Here is a 17010-nt window from a genome sequence, read left to right as displayed (position 1 = left end):
ATACAAAAAGTAAAAGAAAATGAATTCACTAAAATAATCATAAGCAAATACCTTTGTAACTTTCTTACCTACCCAAAAAAATTTTTTTTTTGTAACTTAAAACAAATTGATCCAAGTCAATTAAGCATAATACCTAGGGTGCAGATAAAATAGTGCGGATCCTAATAGGATTCTTTTCCTTGGTATTTTTTAGAAATAATCAATCTGGAAATATGGATTCTAATTAACTACAACATAAAAAAAAATAACAGCATGAGTTTCAGGTGGTCAAATTAGCCAAATCATTAGATGGATCTCATCTAATTGTACTATAGATCTCCAAACATGTGGTCACGTGTCTTGTTAAGAAGTCTAAGACATCATTATTGCTTTCATTTGTTTTTGTTTTCTTTTCCATGAGTTGAGAACGATATGATCTTATAAACTCAGGCATATTATCCTAGACTTTGAACCTCAATTTATCAAACTTTTGCTACTATATAGGATGTCTATTTGACTTGTTCATCTCGGTAAAGTTTGTGTCATATACACGAAGAAGGTGCATCGTAATTAGTAAACCAAGAATGAATAACATGTCCTCAGAAGAGAATGTAATTATTGGACTAGTACATGACCAAATCCTTTTCTTTTTATCTTTATTGGACGTAGGATATATTCCTATTAAGAATTTGAGGGTCAAAGTAAATATCATACTTATTGTGCTGTAAAATTGTTTTCAACATAAGATTCTGAAATGGGATTTATATAAAGCATTGCATTAAGGATGTTGTAAGTATTCATTAGAGAGAATCATCGGATTAGTCCAGTGATCCTTTTCCCTGTGAGGTTCAGGTTCGAATTTTGTGTCTGACAGTTGATTGGAGATAGAAAAAGCCTGAGACAGGTAAGATATTAAAAAAAATGTATTCATTAAAGATTTACGCCTTCTAAAAACTAAAAACCATTGCTTTTATATACTACAAGTCTATGACTATGTCCAATATCCTAAGCGTGGAGTACAACCTGAACGATTCCAAAAATTTCATGACAAATTAATGTAACTCAACTATTCAAGCCATCCTTGAAGATAATTACGACTTTTTTTTTTGCTAATCTTTGTCTAGTTTTCTTTTTCCATTTTGGTGGAAGCATGTCAAATAACCCAAGCCTGAAGTGCTGAAAATATTCAACCATGCATCATTGGCCAATATTTTTGTTGGAAAAAAAGTAGTACTATGATTGATGAATGAACACCACAAAGGTCCCCTGACAATTAATGATCCCTCACTGTCTTTTCCCTCTCCTTAATTAGTGAGTTTGCCACATCTTATAAAGATCAAATTGATACGTGTTACCTCATTCATCACAAGTTAGGACGATTTTCAAAGCAGGGCAGTGGAGATAGCTACACTAAATTTGTGATCCAGGATGAAGACAGCAATCACATGCTCAAAAGAAGAAATATTCAATCTTGCCTTAATCTTTCGGATTTGATCAATATCTAATCAATTCGACCAAAGATCCTTTGAAGGGACATCATGTTATGCAATAAAAACAAAAAATAAAATAAAAGGAATGGTAATTACCCTAAAAAAGAGGGTCAATAATCCACTCTCTACCACAAATTATAGTTTCTTTTTGTTAGTTTTTTTTTTTACGAGTACCATCAGTGAAGTGGAAGCTAATCACTGAATCAGTTCAACATCTTATCCAAGTTCATTTGGCCTGATGAAAGACAGATTATATCCTAATCCATCGTTGTTGTGCATATTTTGCTTTTTATATCGATGCATTAGGTGGACTACTTGCAAATCCATAGAGTCCTATATATATTTTCTTAACTCTTTGAAAGATGCTTCATATGTTTTCTTCTTGACTTGTTGAACTAAACCAGAAAAAATCTAAAAAGACACGTAACATCGATATGTGATGGGGAAGACCCAATCTTCGAGTATTTATGTTAAGATAGCAAAAATATACCGCAACTGTTAAGAAAATTGTCATCCGACAGATGGATGAAAGCAAAACCAGTGCTTATCAACAGCAGCAACTATGTGTATATATTGCATCCCGCCTACCTTAGTTTTGCGTCTTCATCTGATCAAACCCCAGCATGTCTATAACCTTTTTCAGTTGTTTTTCCTGGCAAGAGCAAGAAAACTTTGGTAACTGACTGGAAGACGAAAATGACTATTTGAAACATCTGACAATGAAAGTAGAGAAGAAGAAAAGGAGAAGTAGCGTTCCATGACTTTTTCTCCACCATCTCAAGTCTTTTAAGGATAGCAACTGATCAGTTGCTGTTCAACTAATTTTGCTTGTATATTATGGATATATACTTAACTTAAACTGCTAACTTGTTAAAGTCATTTTGCATGACTTTCATCATTTTTTCTTTATAGGAAGGGAAGAAAAATCAATGTATCCTACGGCTCTTTAGCGTTTTGAACACAATTTTTTCTTCTTTTTCATGTTCAAACTCCACTAGAGGTCCCAAGTTTGAGGTCTAGCAAAGTGTCTGGAGAGATCATTTAGAGCTGTCGTTTGAATCTTAGATTCAAGGGTTGATCACGTATCAACTTCGAATTCCTTTTCATGAAGAGGTGTGTTGGTGTAACATTTTTCCTGTTACTGCGCTTCCGTTTCACATCTTGCCTCCACTACTTTCTTTCTGTTTAATCATCTTGGTTTATTGCAATTGCCAAACAATGCACCATATACTCTGAGCACCATTTCTTGACCAAATGTACTTCAACTTTGCATTATGATCTGTTTCACTGGAAATTTGTGTTGTTTTAATCCTTTTGTTTTTATTTCTTTAGTAGTTGTACTGCTTCAGAAGGAAGGCAAAAAAAAAAAAAAGGCAATTCAATGTGCAACTGACAATTCTGTTTAATAAGGAATTTGGGGCACTGACCATTTTTGTTTTTTCAAACAATTGGAGATAAAATTGGGTGTAGTTACACCTAATGGAATTAAGTGGGTACTTGAATTAATAAGACCCAAACTAAACATCCTAACCAAAACCCATTAAGAGAAAATTTTGAGAATTTTTGCACTATAATTTCATTTCGATGTCTGTACTAATAGCAGAAAGTATGTCAAAGACGGCACAGATGCATAAGATCTGAAAATTAAACCAACCGGTACAATAGATTTAAAATCAATAAACATGATGATAACATTGAATTAAAAAAATTAACATAGAAAATATTAAAACTCCAAAAGTACTATGTGCATGTCTTTTAATAGTAAGATATGATTAAAAAAACTACTTCTAACTCAAAGAGAGATTTAGATTGGACCTAATATATGTGAGAGAAATTTCAGATTTACCAAATGTCTCATATTTCACAAAAACAGATTAAAAAAATATATATCATAGGGACATCTTAGAAGAAAATAAAACTCTCCTTTAAAAAAAATTTAAGAGAGAAGAATCTCTCACTAAAAATCCTAAAAAATAATTTATTTAAACAAAAGAAATAAAATTAGAGAGAAAGCTCCCTCCCATGACAAAAGGCCAGATTATCTGTCTCTTTTCCATGGAAAGGATGGATGAGGTTTTTGCTGAACGGCTCCCTCCCATCGGGAGAGGACAAGTTCAGATTGTCTGTCTCTCTCCCATAGGCAGTCACTCTTCGTTGAATCCTGAGTAAGTGTCCGGTTTTACTTTGTATAGATAAAAGCTCAAAAACTCTGATGTTTGCTCTGGCTGACATAATCAAGAAAACAAATTCAGGACTTTTGCTAGCTTTTGTTTGAGATTCTCAAGGTAAATTAGGACTAAAATTCTATCCATCTACCCTAGACCCTTAATACAAGTACTTTTGTGTTCAGTTCTCTCATTGAGCATCATTCAGAAGATGTCAAACTTCACAAGTACTACTTAAGATCAACTGCTTTTTGCAGAAGAAATGGAACCAAAAAAACAGCTAAAAGAAAATTATTGCTACTTCCGTAGAACAACAAGATGCTATAATAACGCAATATCCCAGACGACAACATCCCACGCTAATCTTGTACATTAGACGATGGCAGATAATTGTCATTTTTTTTGGTACATTTACTTGTCTGCTTCCAGAATTGTTTCGCAACCTGAAGCTCAGACGACTACGTGCCACGAGGTAGACAATTGTTCCGTCTTCTCACTTTAGTGTTCGTACGTTAATTTCCAATTATTGGTGCAACACTACGACTATGAACAACAACTTTTTAGTATAGTCGGTGGGTGAATACGTAGATTTACATGTATACCAGCGGTCTGGCCTGAGCTCATAGCTAATGAACATCCTTAAACCTTTACTCATACTGATATATACATGTATCTATATATAGAGCTAGAGCCCTAATTATCAATTTGATCACGTAAAAAATCAGAGAATCTAAACATTTAAAGTTCAATTTAGTTGCATAGATGACAAATTTGTGACAAAAACTAGAGGTTAGATGTTAATAATTCTTTATTTTCAGTCGGAGCGCAATTGATTCAAAGCGTCTTTATCTATAACATAAATGACTTTCAGTGGTGAGGAAAGGACTCTTTACTGCCAATTCTAGACTTGGCAATCGGTATATGGAGAGAGAGAGAGAGAGAGAGCTCTTTTTTGTTTTCCCATTCATAGTCCAAAATTTGACCCAAAAAAAAATTCATAGTCCAATTACCCTTGCATGCATGTACAGAGGTCATACTCAAGGAGAAAGGCTACATAGACAAACTACGTACGTTACAAATAGACGTTGAGATCGTAAGGCTGATATAAGATACTCTTCTCGTGTAGGAGGGGAGGGATAATGGCAGTGGTAGGTGGTGATCGTGTTGTGTGGTGGGGAATAGTTGTAGGAATTATTTTATTTTTAATTTTTTTCAGTTGTATTTAAGAATGTATGTATAGATTAGGTGTTTTAGATTATTTTTGGAACGAGTTATTGTGCCACTGTAGGGAAAAAAAACAAGTTGGCAAGAAATAGTGTCCAATCCAAACAGACTACTTGTATTGTCTACTTAATTAGATGTCGCTTTCAACTTACAGAAATGGATATGTATTATTGAATCATTGTTCAAGAGGGACATTGTACTAGGTGAAATTGGTGTAATTTGGTGACATTGTACCCTAGGTCGAGGGTCAAGAAAATGGATAGCATAACCAACTCGACTTAGTGAATTGGTCTGGAAGGAAGGAAGGACTTTTTAAATTCCATTAGGTCGAGGGTTCTCAAAAATTCCAGAGGATGCAATAATTAATGGAGGGTCCAACCTCCTTCAACCCCTTTATATAAGCTCAGATGGGCGTTTGACCCCCAAAAAAAAAAAGAAAAAAGAAGAAGATAACATGGAAATGCATTTTTTTTGTACAAAGTGAAACTTAGAACTTGTAGAAAAGCATATTGAAAGATAAATTTACAAGAACAATGGAAGAGCGACATGAATTTAATGGGACCAGATCAGACCATACAAGATCAAATGATCCTAAAATTTTCGTGTTTGAGTTCCAGTAGTGCCCCGCGTGAATGGTTCAGCGGTAGCACCTCCAACCAGTAACCCCTAGGTCCCGGTGGACAAAAAAAAAAGGAAAAAAAAGAGTTCCAGTAGTAATAGACTAATTTAGGTACAATAAATATATAATGACATCGATCCTGGATTTCTTGAAAAGACGCAAAATTATCTGCCAATTTGCTTCACAGGCACATAAAATAATATAGCCCAAGCACGGCATAATCACCAAGATGATTCAAAGAAATAGCAATCCATTAGTTAACCACTGTCCATAAAGCTGCATTCTTTTTCTACACCAACAAATCCAGCTAGTTGGCATCTTCAACTCTCTTCCCTGCTGCATTAATAATTATGCAGATGCTTCACAAATATGGCAAGGGAGCTGATCATATATTCTTTCTCCCCTTCAACAAGCAAAATTTAGCAAGCTAATTAACACTTTCAATCACGATATTGAATTCTCAACCTAAAAAGCCTTGATCAATTGATCACTTTTTTTTTTTTTCTGGTTTCAAGCAATCATTGTACCGGCTTTTACTGTTTTTGGCTGCCCACATATGCTTTGATGCAACAAACGAGTACTGGTGAGCTGAATATCCTGTCTTGATCAATTATGGTTTTATGTATTGTTGGCCAGCACTTAAACCAAGGGATTCTTCGTGCTTCTGGTAGGTGCAGACATGCCCACACACACTCACACAGTACACAGAGTAAACAGGCACACGGATCAGCTGTAAGCCCATAGGTTTTTGCTTCACAATGTTTAGTGGCTACTTAATGCAAGTCTTGGCAAAATTTACTTCACAAATTTCATGTCCTTGTTACTGTTAGAGATAAACTAGACTTCTTGATCTTGTCCGTTGTTGTCACTGCCTCATCACATGCTAAGTCAGTCATTGGCATTATCTATTTCCTTGACTAATGAAAACAATGGCCTTAACAAACCAGAAAAAAAAAAGAGAGCCCTTCAAGATGTTGAAATGTTGTTTTTTCTCCACCCTTTTTGAAGCCGTATATCACAAACAAAATCCCTTTCTTTCTTTGTTTTTTCTTTTTTTTTTGGTCAATTGGTAAGATAAAAATTTGATTCTTGATCCATAGAATGGAGAATAATGGAGTTGATTTTTGAGGAACATAAACCTAACCTCCAAAGTTAATAGTTAGTGGAATTTGTGTTTCGCAAGAAAGTTAATACACTAATTTGGTGGTTGACTAAACATCGTGATATTGGCTTTTTTTTTCCTCCTATAGCTAGTACCAGGCTAAAGGATAAATATTTAACAGAGAGAAAGAAAAAAAGATCAAGATTTTAAGATGATTTTGCTGATACATTATAACATATGCATAGCTATCTGAACATAATAGCCAATCTCATTATTACTCACTAAAGAGCTGGAGTTGTCTACCAATTAGTATACTTTTCCTTCCTATTCTTATTGTAGAGTTGAATCTTCTGCTTTTTGTGAGAAAATGAAAAAAAAAAAAAGATAGTAAAGAGAACTCTTTTTACAATAATAAATTCTGACATGAATATAATGTCTCGTAGATTTCTTTCTAGAGTGCTAGACTGTGATATGAATATAATAACATTATCGCAAAAGTTATGGTTATTAAAGAAAATTGCAAAATAACATTATTTCATCTTTCAATTTAATTCCAATATATATATATTTTTTGGTTTAGACTTGTACGAATCAAACACGATATTTAGTGCATTCAAGATGTAATGCAAAATGAACAAATCTTAGGAGGCCCTCGAGGTAGGCAGCTTATGCCACCACTTAATTAGTGAAGGACCCCCCTTTCCCCCCCTCCCTTTTTTTTATCTTTGTGTGGTTCTTAGTGAAGGACTTTCACATCTTCAAGAATAGGAAGCTGCCCAATTTCCACCACCACAACTAGGATATTCTGCTATGGATTTGTTCTAAGTTTAGGATCTTTCACGAGCCATCTTTTTCAGTGGATTTCCGTCAATATTGATAACTAGAACTAGTGACTTGTCAGATACAAATAAAACATTTTACTGTCTAAACTGTGCTTCGTTGTCCTTTTTTTTTTTATCTTCTTTTAATATCTCTTATTTCTAAGAACAGATATTATAGTCTCATGGAAAACCCAGTATGGCATTACCTGTTGATTACAGAAAGAAAAACTTGCATCATGAGACAACAAAGTTGATAAAATTGCACGTTCTGTTCCCTTGGTGGTGCTAACACTGAGAATCAATCAATTATTGGTACGGTCCCTTCGCTTTTCATTTTGCTTTAAATGTGAGACACGTTTCTTAGTGACAAATTCTTGAATGACCTAACCTAAATAAATTCAAGAAAAGAACTAAAGGACAGAGAGAGAAATGATTCTGGCGTTTGTATTATGATATATATTCTATGAGTTTCTTCAAATCTCTGATACATGTTCTAATAGGTCAATCTTCATTTTCCTTGCCAAGAAAAGACTTGGTATAAAAGAATTTGAAAAAAAAAATTCAGAAAGAAAGGTTTAACTCTGGCTTTATTGTGGAATTTTTGAAAAAGTCCCCATAAAGAATTAAAAAAATGGTCAGGATAATTTCTAAATTTCTTTTTAAAGAGAGCGGTAAAGAAGGAAGAAGGAAGATGGGGTAAAACTCGAAGCCTATGTCCAAAAGTGGAATAAATTTCCTTGACCAATTGGATGAGAATTCTTAAGAGGAAAACATTAACAAATCAAATAGTACATCTGGCTGCAATAATTCACAGTTTATGAAAAAAAGGAAGGCAGGAAATATGACCGGAGCGAGTTTAATAATTGTTCAAATGAAGCTAGTCACTAATCACTAAATGTTGCTCTAGCTAATTAAGCTAAAGCAAGTAGATATCACAGTTTTACTGAGCAGTTCTTGCTCCACTTTTTGAGGGGCTATGGCATTCGCTCAGCCGGCCCTCCAAGACAGACCAGAACATTCAACCAAAAATGCTCTATAATGAAAGTTGCACAAGTAAATCTGCAATCTATGGAATCCAGTATTTAAAAGAGTTTTAAGATATTAGAAATCTCCAAGTGTAGCTGTATAGTTTCTGCTTTGCAGCAACTGTTAGCTTGCCTTGTATATCCAACAATCTACATGGTTTATGCATCGTCTGTTGTGCTATTTCCTGCGCTGCCAACCCAGTATTGTTTGACTGCAACGAATATCTTTTCGGGCACAAGTGGTCCATCTTCATGATCGACCAATTTTATATCCCATCTCATTCCTCCAGCAATTTTTCTCACCTCATTCAAGGCATCGACTCCATCACGGATGATCACAGTCCCTTCAGGCCGCAAAATACGATCCATTTCCAAGAGGATTTCTTCAAATTCACACCTGTTTACTTGCATATGAGCACACTTACGATAATACGAAAATTGCATTAACCATCTCATGCGGCCTAATTGGCAATTAAATAAGTTAGAACATCATTATGGTTTTTGAAACAAAGATATGATGGCATTAAGCAATAGCTTTTGCTTGCATTTGACAACAACTGATATCTAGGAAATCACGGCAATTATCATACTTCTATAACTTTCCACATCAGATTATGGCCGACTTTGAATTCAAACATTTATTTTTGAGTGCATACAAATTTGGATTTCCTGAAGAAATGAGCACATGTATAATATGCAAAAAAAATATAAAGTTGGAGGACATTCTACTCAAACAACTATTTAAAGCAAACTTCCCTTGTGCAAGTTGATACCAAGCATCCCACTTGGATTTTATCGAAGCAAAAAAGGACAATGTTGAAATGTTGACAATGGCAATGATATCAGAACATAGTGAGATCTATTGATTCTAGAGCCCAATTTCAAGGTTGTACCTAAAAAACAGTCCATGAAGATTCCAAACTCTGTCACGGATAATGGAATAAGTTTTTATCACAAGACATTCACTGAACCCAAAGGAAATGTTGAAAAGACAATCCCTACTTCACAGGAACAACAATGTCACCCTATATGGAGCCCCTCCAAGTTAGGGAAGATCTCCGTGGAGTCAACTCATGGTGTGGATCAACCAAATTGTTTTTTCAGCTCAATCTGATCTGAAACTTTGAAGTTCTATTAGGGAGATCAAAATGCATGCAAGGCATAAACACTTCCTGTGGGTAATTCTACGACAAACACTACCTACCAGATCCCGATTACACAGCAGCCAAAAATAAAAATCTAATCCCCTTTTTATAACCTAGAAGTCTCTCGAATTTCAGACTTTTAACTTCATAACACATAATTGAAGATAAGTGGAGTTCTCTCAATCACTAGAGAGCTCTTCCTGCATGTCGTCCTCATGGTACAAATAGTAAATGAAGAGTAAGATAAGGGCATTTGCTTTCAGCCCAAAGGGAAGGAAAAGCTTACTTATCCTGGTACAAGCTGAATAAGCCACTAGCATGAAGGAGGTCATATGTCCTTGGGTAAGTAGAGAAGCCTTCACACCTGAACCAAGTAAGAGAGCAGGAAATACGTAACAGAACATCAGGATATTCAACACATAAAGGTTTCATCTCAGTTGTCCCAATATTGAAACATTAATAGACTCGCTATTGGCATAATAATGAAGAAAACTATGGAATAGCGCCGACTTGCATTCCATGGCTTTGTATATCCAAGACATCTCTGATACTACTTTAAGAATACTGCCAATTGAGCTAACACAAAAGAAACCCTTTGCCTTTCTCGCATAAGAAGAGGAAGAAGAAGAACAAAGTCCTTGTAAATAACTAATAAGGATCAATATGTCAAATGATAAAACAAGCTAATGCTAGCACGGAAGACCAAAGGCAGAATATAATTATAAACACAAATTACAACCATGATAATGCACAGAATTATGGCAAGAGTATCAGAGCTTACCAGTCATGATACATGCCGATCAGACCTCTCTCATATATGATGCCCAGAGTGTTCTGAGCTATAGTGGGCACAACATTCATTACCCATAGTTTTGGTGATTCCAAATTTGCAGCAAAACCTCCAAGGCCTGCATTCATATCCATTATGTTTCGATATCTTGTGGTGCCCAGTAAGCTGTTGATCTTCTTGTACACACTAACATGTTTTTTCCATAGTTTATTATCCTCCTCATAAGATTCAACTGTCACTCCTGGGACCATCAACTTTTCAACTCGGGGAGGCACGGCAAAGAGCCTAGCTGGAAACTTCTTCAACTCTCCACCAGCCACTTCAGCAACACTTTTTACTTCAGGCGAAGGAGTTATGCATGCTTCCATTTTCTTATACCTAGAAATTGTTAATCTGAAGTTAAGAGGAAAGTAATCTAGCAAATACACCACTGTTAGTTGTTTGTAATTGATTAGTGACCAAATAAAATTTACTTTCTGTGTCAATATTGGTGAATCAGGGAATTAGTCAAGGACACACGGCATGAAAACAATTAGTTCTCATAGATAAGATGTTCAGCAAAAATTCTTATTGTGGCTACTATTCAGTGATAGAAGAAATGATGTCTATATAATGCTTTTAAACATATCATGCAACAGCTTTTCTTACTAGAGCAATTTTCTCAAGCACCTAGAAGGCTTCTTCTCCAGTTTTGCCTTCTTTTTAAACTTAAGCATGCACTGCACAACTGACCATGAAGCTTTTATACATGTGACAACAATCACTTAAGCTGAACTTCACAACCACAATGGGAGGAATTTTTACACTATGTTATCAAGAAGGGGCTAAGTATTTGCTTGTCTTTTATCCTATTATAAGGCTCTTTTATCCTATTATAAGGCGAGGCCTCCATAAATGAACCATCCACAGTGAGTTGCCTGTTCAACTAATTGAGAGTGGTTAGCTTAACTCTGAGGAAGAGACCGAAGAAATGGTAATGGAGTGAGAACAGTATGGTCCCCCATGGACTGGTTCATGGTGCCCTTGTAATTTGTTTGTGATTATATTATTTGACTCTACAATGAGAATCAGATCAGCTCGTCTTTGTCTCTTGTCCCATAACAAGGGTCCGATTCTCAATGTCTTCCTCCCTGCCCCCCCACCCCAAACTTCTTCCTTCACACCCCTCCCCTTCTAAAATTTTTAAGAGGGAAAATAAAAACTGAAAAAGAAGAAAATTTCTCATGTTAACAAGGGAAAATAGCAAAATAGTCCTTTACATTTGAGCTTTGTGCTTGTTTTACTCCTCCGCTTCTAAACTGATAAATTTTGGCCCCTTATATATGAGGTTCGTATTTTTTTAGTTCCTCAAATTTGAAATGTTTTATTGTGGTCCTTCATATATCCAAAATGCACCCATTTCATCCCAAACTCAGTTTCAGTTATATTTCATCTATAATTCGAATTCTGACATAAATTGAACAAAAGCTCAAAAGATATATTGAGGTCCCTAAATTCTAGAATATCATAGTGATTGAAACCTTTCAAGCTCAAGTGATTTTTTCTAGTCAACGACGTAAAGGTAAACTGTTCAGTTTTGGGTTTAAAATTTTATTTGAGATGTATTTAGGGTACAGAGAATTGTTTTCCTTATTATAATGTATTTTGAGTGAATTTCAAGACTTATGTAAATTATTTTAATTTTATTGTGCGAATCATGTAGCACTAAAATTTAGGCACTTTCCTGCTGCAATTTTGCTTCAAATGGTACCAACATTAACGTTTATGAGTATTTCTAATTTTACACATATGATCAAAATATTTTGGCATATTGGTTTTAGTTACTTTTTCAGGTGAAAATGTGATACAAAAATAGTTTGGGTACAAAATGGTGTATTTTGGGTATGTGAGGGACCAAACCCATGTTTAAAAGAGAGGGATTGAATCGGTTCTTTTTAATGAATCGATCTGAGTGCAACTTCGAATATGAAATTCACAAAAAAGTACAAAACTCAAATGTGAGGGACAAAAACACAATGTTTTAAAAGTAAGCAACTAAAAAGGTAAAAAACTCAAAAGAAAATAATACTGAAAAGTAAACTAGTAGCCTATGAATGAGCATGTTAAAAAATAAATAAAATAAACTGTGAATTGTCTCACCACACATCATCAGCATCTCCAGATTCACACATATTGGCAGACTTCCTCCCGCATGATCTGGAGTTTATTTTCTTCCTGAAGATGGCAACATCTCCTTTCTCATATTTTTTCTCCCAACAAAGAAGTTCAGCCAGCTTTTCAATCCTAGTTTGCTCGGCTTTGAGATCTTCTTTAGAACGCTTCCAGGTCTGGTAATAGGTCTTCCAATTAATTGGAGGACCAGACAAGATCCAGTAGCCACCAGGTCTGAGAACTCTATCAACTTCCATTAGATACATACCCTCTGCACATAATGCCTTAAATTTAGGGGTATGAACCTCAGATGGCTTATTTATCTAAATATTGCCCTTTCCATCAGAAATGAAAGAACATTGTTGCTTTTAACAGAGTTCAGAAAAAAAAAAAAAGAAGAAGTCAGTTTTCATTTTTGTTCATAAAACCGCATTTTGCAATTTGAGTGGGTACCTTGTTCTTTTGACATTGTTGTCTTTACAGGAATATCACTCTCTGAGTGCTACAATACTTTTTCTTACAAATGCAGTTATTAGCCCTTTTATATATGTCCAAACAATTCATACCAATTATGTCTTAATTTATTCCCTATAGTTGCTACTTTCTGAAAGTATTCATTAGTAAACTTTCATATTATAACACAAAAACCTGTCTTAACATATATTTTTTTGTGAACAAGTTGACATGAAAAATGTCACCTCATGAATGAAGACTATGCCAGATGATGCTACGCTCCACCAACCCAAAAATAAGGCTCTAACAGATTTAATACTCGCAGCTGTAGTACATACCATTTTCTGTCCATGGTATCAGACACCGAGAACATTGTGCCATATCAAATGCTCTTGATGGGAATGGCAGCTGTATTGACCCTAGAACCCCAATGTAAGCAGGCACACCTCGCTCCAATGCAAATTGTACTTGTGCTTCATGATTGTCCCTTGGTGCAAATGACATTGTCAAAACATTCCTCTTCATCAAGTAAGCACCCCAGCTTGCAACCTATCAGGATTGGTGGAACCAGTTTGAGACCACAAGAAAAATCTTTCAAATAGAAATTTTAGACCAAGCCATATGGTGCAAAGAACAGGAGGCTGGTGGTATTATGATAGATCGAAAAAGAATGATTTTAAAGATAAAAGAATGCCATAAAGAGCAACAGCTAGGTTACCAGATGCATTATGCTTATCAGTGGATGGGCATAGTAAAATTTCGTGAAAGATGATCTTATAGAAGAGATTCAAGAAATCAGGAGCCTGCAAGACATCTTAATCTTATTCTTATAACTGGCACAATTTTGGAAGAATTAGGTTTTGAATTCTGACATTTTTTATTCCTTTTGGTGCTTATTTCAAGAAGACAAAAGCAGCTTAAGTGATTGAAAAATGATATTGACTTACTAAGAGTGACTTGATCTGCATTCAAGACACCCAATACAAGAATAATCACAATAGGATTTGAAAAGAACATACTCCACAACCAGTGTCCAGTGCTGTTCTGATGGATCCATCGCTTATTGGAATCACTGATGCAAGTTCGTCAATATATGCATCAGCACCCTGTGGAAACATCGTTCCTCCTCCAGGAAATTTAAACACGTTACCCTGAAACTCTACCCAATGCTGCACAGCCTTCTCAACTGTCAAGTGTTTGTAAGGAACATTAGCATAATGGACATAGTCACGGCCTTTTGGCCATGGAAATGGAGTTGTCCATCCATTGGGTGCTGGAATAAGACAATGCAGCTTTTCTTCTGTTGGCGGACAATGCCTCTCTCTATATATCATATTCTCCCTTGGGAAGGTCATTGCTCTGTCTTGTTCTTGACAAGGAGTATAATCAGTGTATCGAACATCACACGGCTCAAAGACTTTGGCTTTCGGCTCAGAAGATTCAACAGGTGGCTCTTGCTTGTGATGTGATTCAAAGTCCAGAGCCGGGAAAACAGTGCAGTCTGTGCGCTTGGTTATTTCCATTGCTAGTCTATCTCCTTTTCCAAATCCACTCTTTTGCCATGTTCCAAGCAAGTAAAAGAAACAGCACAGACCAAGTACAACAAATATGGATACAGGGCTCCGTCCTCTGCTGCCCAATAAGTGATGCTTAGAGGCCATATTTTGCTTGAGAAATCACAAAAGAGCTCCCTGCTATAGTGGAAAAGTTAGAAATTGCAAAGATGCTGTAGCTTCGTATTACAAGGAAACTAAAGGTCCGCTAAGTAAATACTCAGACGAAAAGGTTGCCCTATCATGCAGATGAGGTTAAACATCTTAAGCTTAAAGGTAAAACATTCACATAACACCAATTTGACAAGGTTGATCTAGCATCAAAAAGAGATGCATTTGATGTTTCAACATCAAAGATTACTACAGCTGCAGGTTTCAAGGCTACAATTGCTTTTGCAATCATATCAACCAGTAATGCATTTTGGCATCCTAAAACCAAGTCACTTGATTACAAGTAGGCACAGAAACTAGTTTGTTTCAAACTGCAGCATAGCATGCACAACAGCATATAGATGCTATACAGATAACATTGTTGTCATAGCACTAAAATAACCATATGTTTCTCAGGTATAATGACGTCAATGAATGAAATTTTCCCTGTTTCTTTTTAATTCCTCATGTGCTGATTATTATCTAAGAATCTTCAAAGTACAGCTTAACCATATCTATGAAAGATATATGTTCATCCAACAAAGATGCATGCACAGAAAATTTGTAGAAAGAACTAGACAGACAATTAAGTAACCAGTAAAAGTTAATCACAATTTCTTCAACATTAAAATGCGGTAATTCCTACATTTCAGCTTTCCCTTTACACAATGATCAATTTTCATAACAATTATGTCAGTAGACTAAGATCACCCACAATCTAGATTCCTTCGGTCTGTCCATGAACAATCACAACATTTTTAACCATTGGATGAAAATTACTCCCAATGGCAATTTAAAAAAAAAAAAACAAGGGATGACTAAGTCATGTCCACAAACGTTACATCTTCGCAATCAGAAAGTTAGGAGCAAGGAAACGGGGATAAAATAGTTTGTACTTAGAAGTATATTGAGCTTAAATGCTTCTCATATTACTTTCCAATCATAAAGCTTTATTTACAAACTGAACATCTAAAGCTAGAAAGAAATTCAAAAAATCTGAAGCTAGATACAAAAGAATCCACAACCAAAAAATTAACAATAAATGGGGTCCTCTTCAGTGGCACCTAAAGCTTTAATTGCAAGTCCTAGAGCAAATGTATGCATATTTGCAGATTTCAATAAGAGATATAATCTAGTGTTGAGTCAAGTGAAAGATGCATATGGGATTTGCATGAAGGTCATAGCTTTATGTACAAAACCAAATTTCCAAGCAAAAATTACAATTTCCTCATTTCGAAAGATAATCCTTGGTCCTCGATCAAATTCAAGAGCTAACGGTATTAACGTAAAGCGCATAAATTTAAGGACAAAGACAAATCAAACAAAGCAAAGAACCTAACATTCATAACAAGCATTATGCTTTAAGCAAACAAAACAATGAACTAAAAAAATCTCAATCCAATTTTCAGTACCAAATAAAACGTGAGCTTTGATCTTCACGGGCTACAACTGACTAAAATCTGATCTGGGCTGTTAACTAAACTTCCAAAACCAGCAGAGTAGCCTCACGGAGAAACGCAACTACACACAAACTGCTCTAAATTGATGTATAAAAGTGGAAAGAGAAGTAGGTATGAATAATCCCATAAAATAAATCACTCTTGGGTGAATTTCTGAATATTGATTGGGCGTTGTGTGTGAAACGTATATAGAGGTAGTGCCGTAGTGGTATAGTTGAACCAGTGACTGTGTCTATGCTGGCTGGATTATGATCAAGATTTTTTGGACCCTTTTGGGTAGTGTCAGTAATAATTAATAAACTTGGCAAAAATAAATTTGAGAGGATCTGGGATTTGAGAATAAAGGCCGACAATTGGAGAGTACTGAGGGCACTTTACAGAGAGGAGAGTGAAAAATCAAGAAAAGGTCGAGCGGAAGAAGATGAGAGGAGAGCAGTGACCACATTGGACTAGGATTTCACTCTCTTTTACCTTCTGTTTGAATTATCCGCCATAGAATTTGACTAGAATTTAACTCTTTTGCTTCACCATGGACAAAAAGGAATTTTCCTCTTTTTTTTGGGCTAAAATTATTATTATTATTTTTTAAGTTTGAGTTATCCCTTTACAAAAAGAAAAAACTTTGAGTTATCCGGCCCAAGAATAAGAGGAAAAAAAAGCCTTTAAATTACTTTTGAATTAATCTTTTTTACACTGACAATGTATACATTGTTAACATTTGATTAATGACAACTATACAAAATTTAAATTTAAAATCTAATTTTTGCACATGTTTCATGAATCCGATGATAATAGTGTATACACTGTCAGTATATATAAGATTTACTCATTACTTTTATCTCTTTTCTGTTGAACTTTTTCTCTTCCTTTCTTCCCTTTTTTT

At 35.2% G+C, this 17010-nt stretch overlaps 1 protein-coding gene across 2 annotated transcripts; it reads right to left on the bottom strand.

The window, feature by feature from the left end:
- Nucleotides 1-8263: 8263 nt before the first annotated feature.
- On the bottom strand, nt 8264-16598 carry LOC113703044 (probable methyltransferase PMT14). Of its 2 annotated transcripts, none has more exons than XM_027224259.2 (7): nt 16080-16598; nt 13984-14658; nt 13303-13513; nt 12500-12782; nt 10352-10738; nt 9857-9934; nt 8264-8822 (listed from the first exon to the last, which is right to left on the bottom strand). In XM_027224259.2, the coding sequence occupies exons 2-7, from the start codon at nt 14623-14625 to the stop codon at nt 8585-8587; spliced, it is 1839 nt and encodes a 612-aa protein (XP_027080060.1). In that variant the 5' UTR covers nt 14626-14658; nt 16080-16598; the 3' UTR covers nt 8264-8584. The 2 variants fall into 2 exon arrangements, with proteins under 2 accessions (XP_027080060.1, XP_027080061.1); XM_027224260.2 differs by having other exon boundaries at nt 13984-14655.
- Nucleotides 16599-17010: the final 412 nt, after the last annotated feature.

Source organism: Coffea arabica, chromosome 8e (assembly GCF_036785885.1).
Source record: "Coffea arabica cultivar ET-39 chromosome 8e, Coffea Arabica ET-39 HiFi, whole genome shotgun sequence".
NCBI classification, from domain to species: domain Eukaryota; kingdom Viridiplantae; phylum Streptophyta; class Magnoliopsida; order Gentianales; family Rubiaceae; genus Coffea; species Coffea arabica.
Note: the sequence above shows the minus strand (reverse complement) of the source record. Positions and strands in the feature narration are given on the sequence as shown.

Excerpts from the sequence above, each read along its gene's own strand:
- LOC113703044 (XM_027224259.2), bottom strand. The coding sequence starts at position 14,625 with ATGGCCTCTAAGCATCACTTATTGGGCAGCAGAGGACGGAGCCCTGTA. Across the intron at positions 13,514-13,983 it reads CACTGGACACTGGTTGTGGA|GTTGCAAGCTGGGGTGCTTA; the intron begins GTATGTTCTTTT and ends CAATCCTGATAG. Across the intron at positions 9,935-10,351 it reads ATCGGCATGTATCATGACTG|GTGTGAAGGCTTCTCTACTT; the intron begins GTAAGCTCTGAT and ends TACTTGGTTCAG.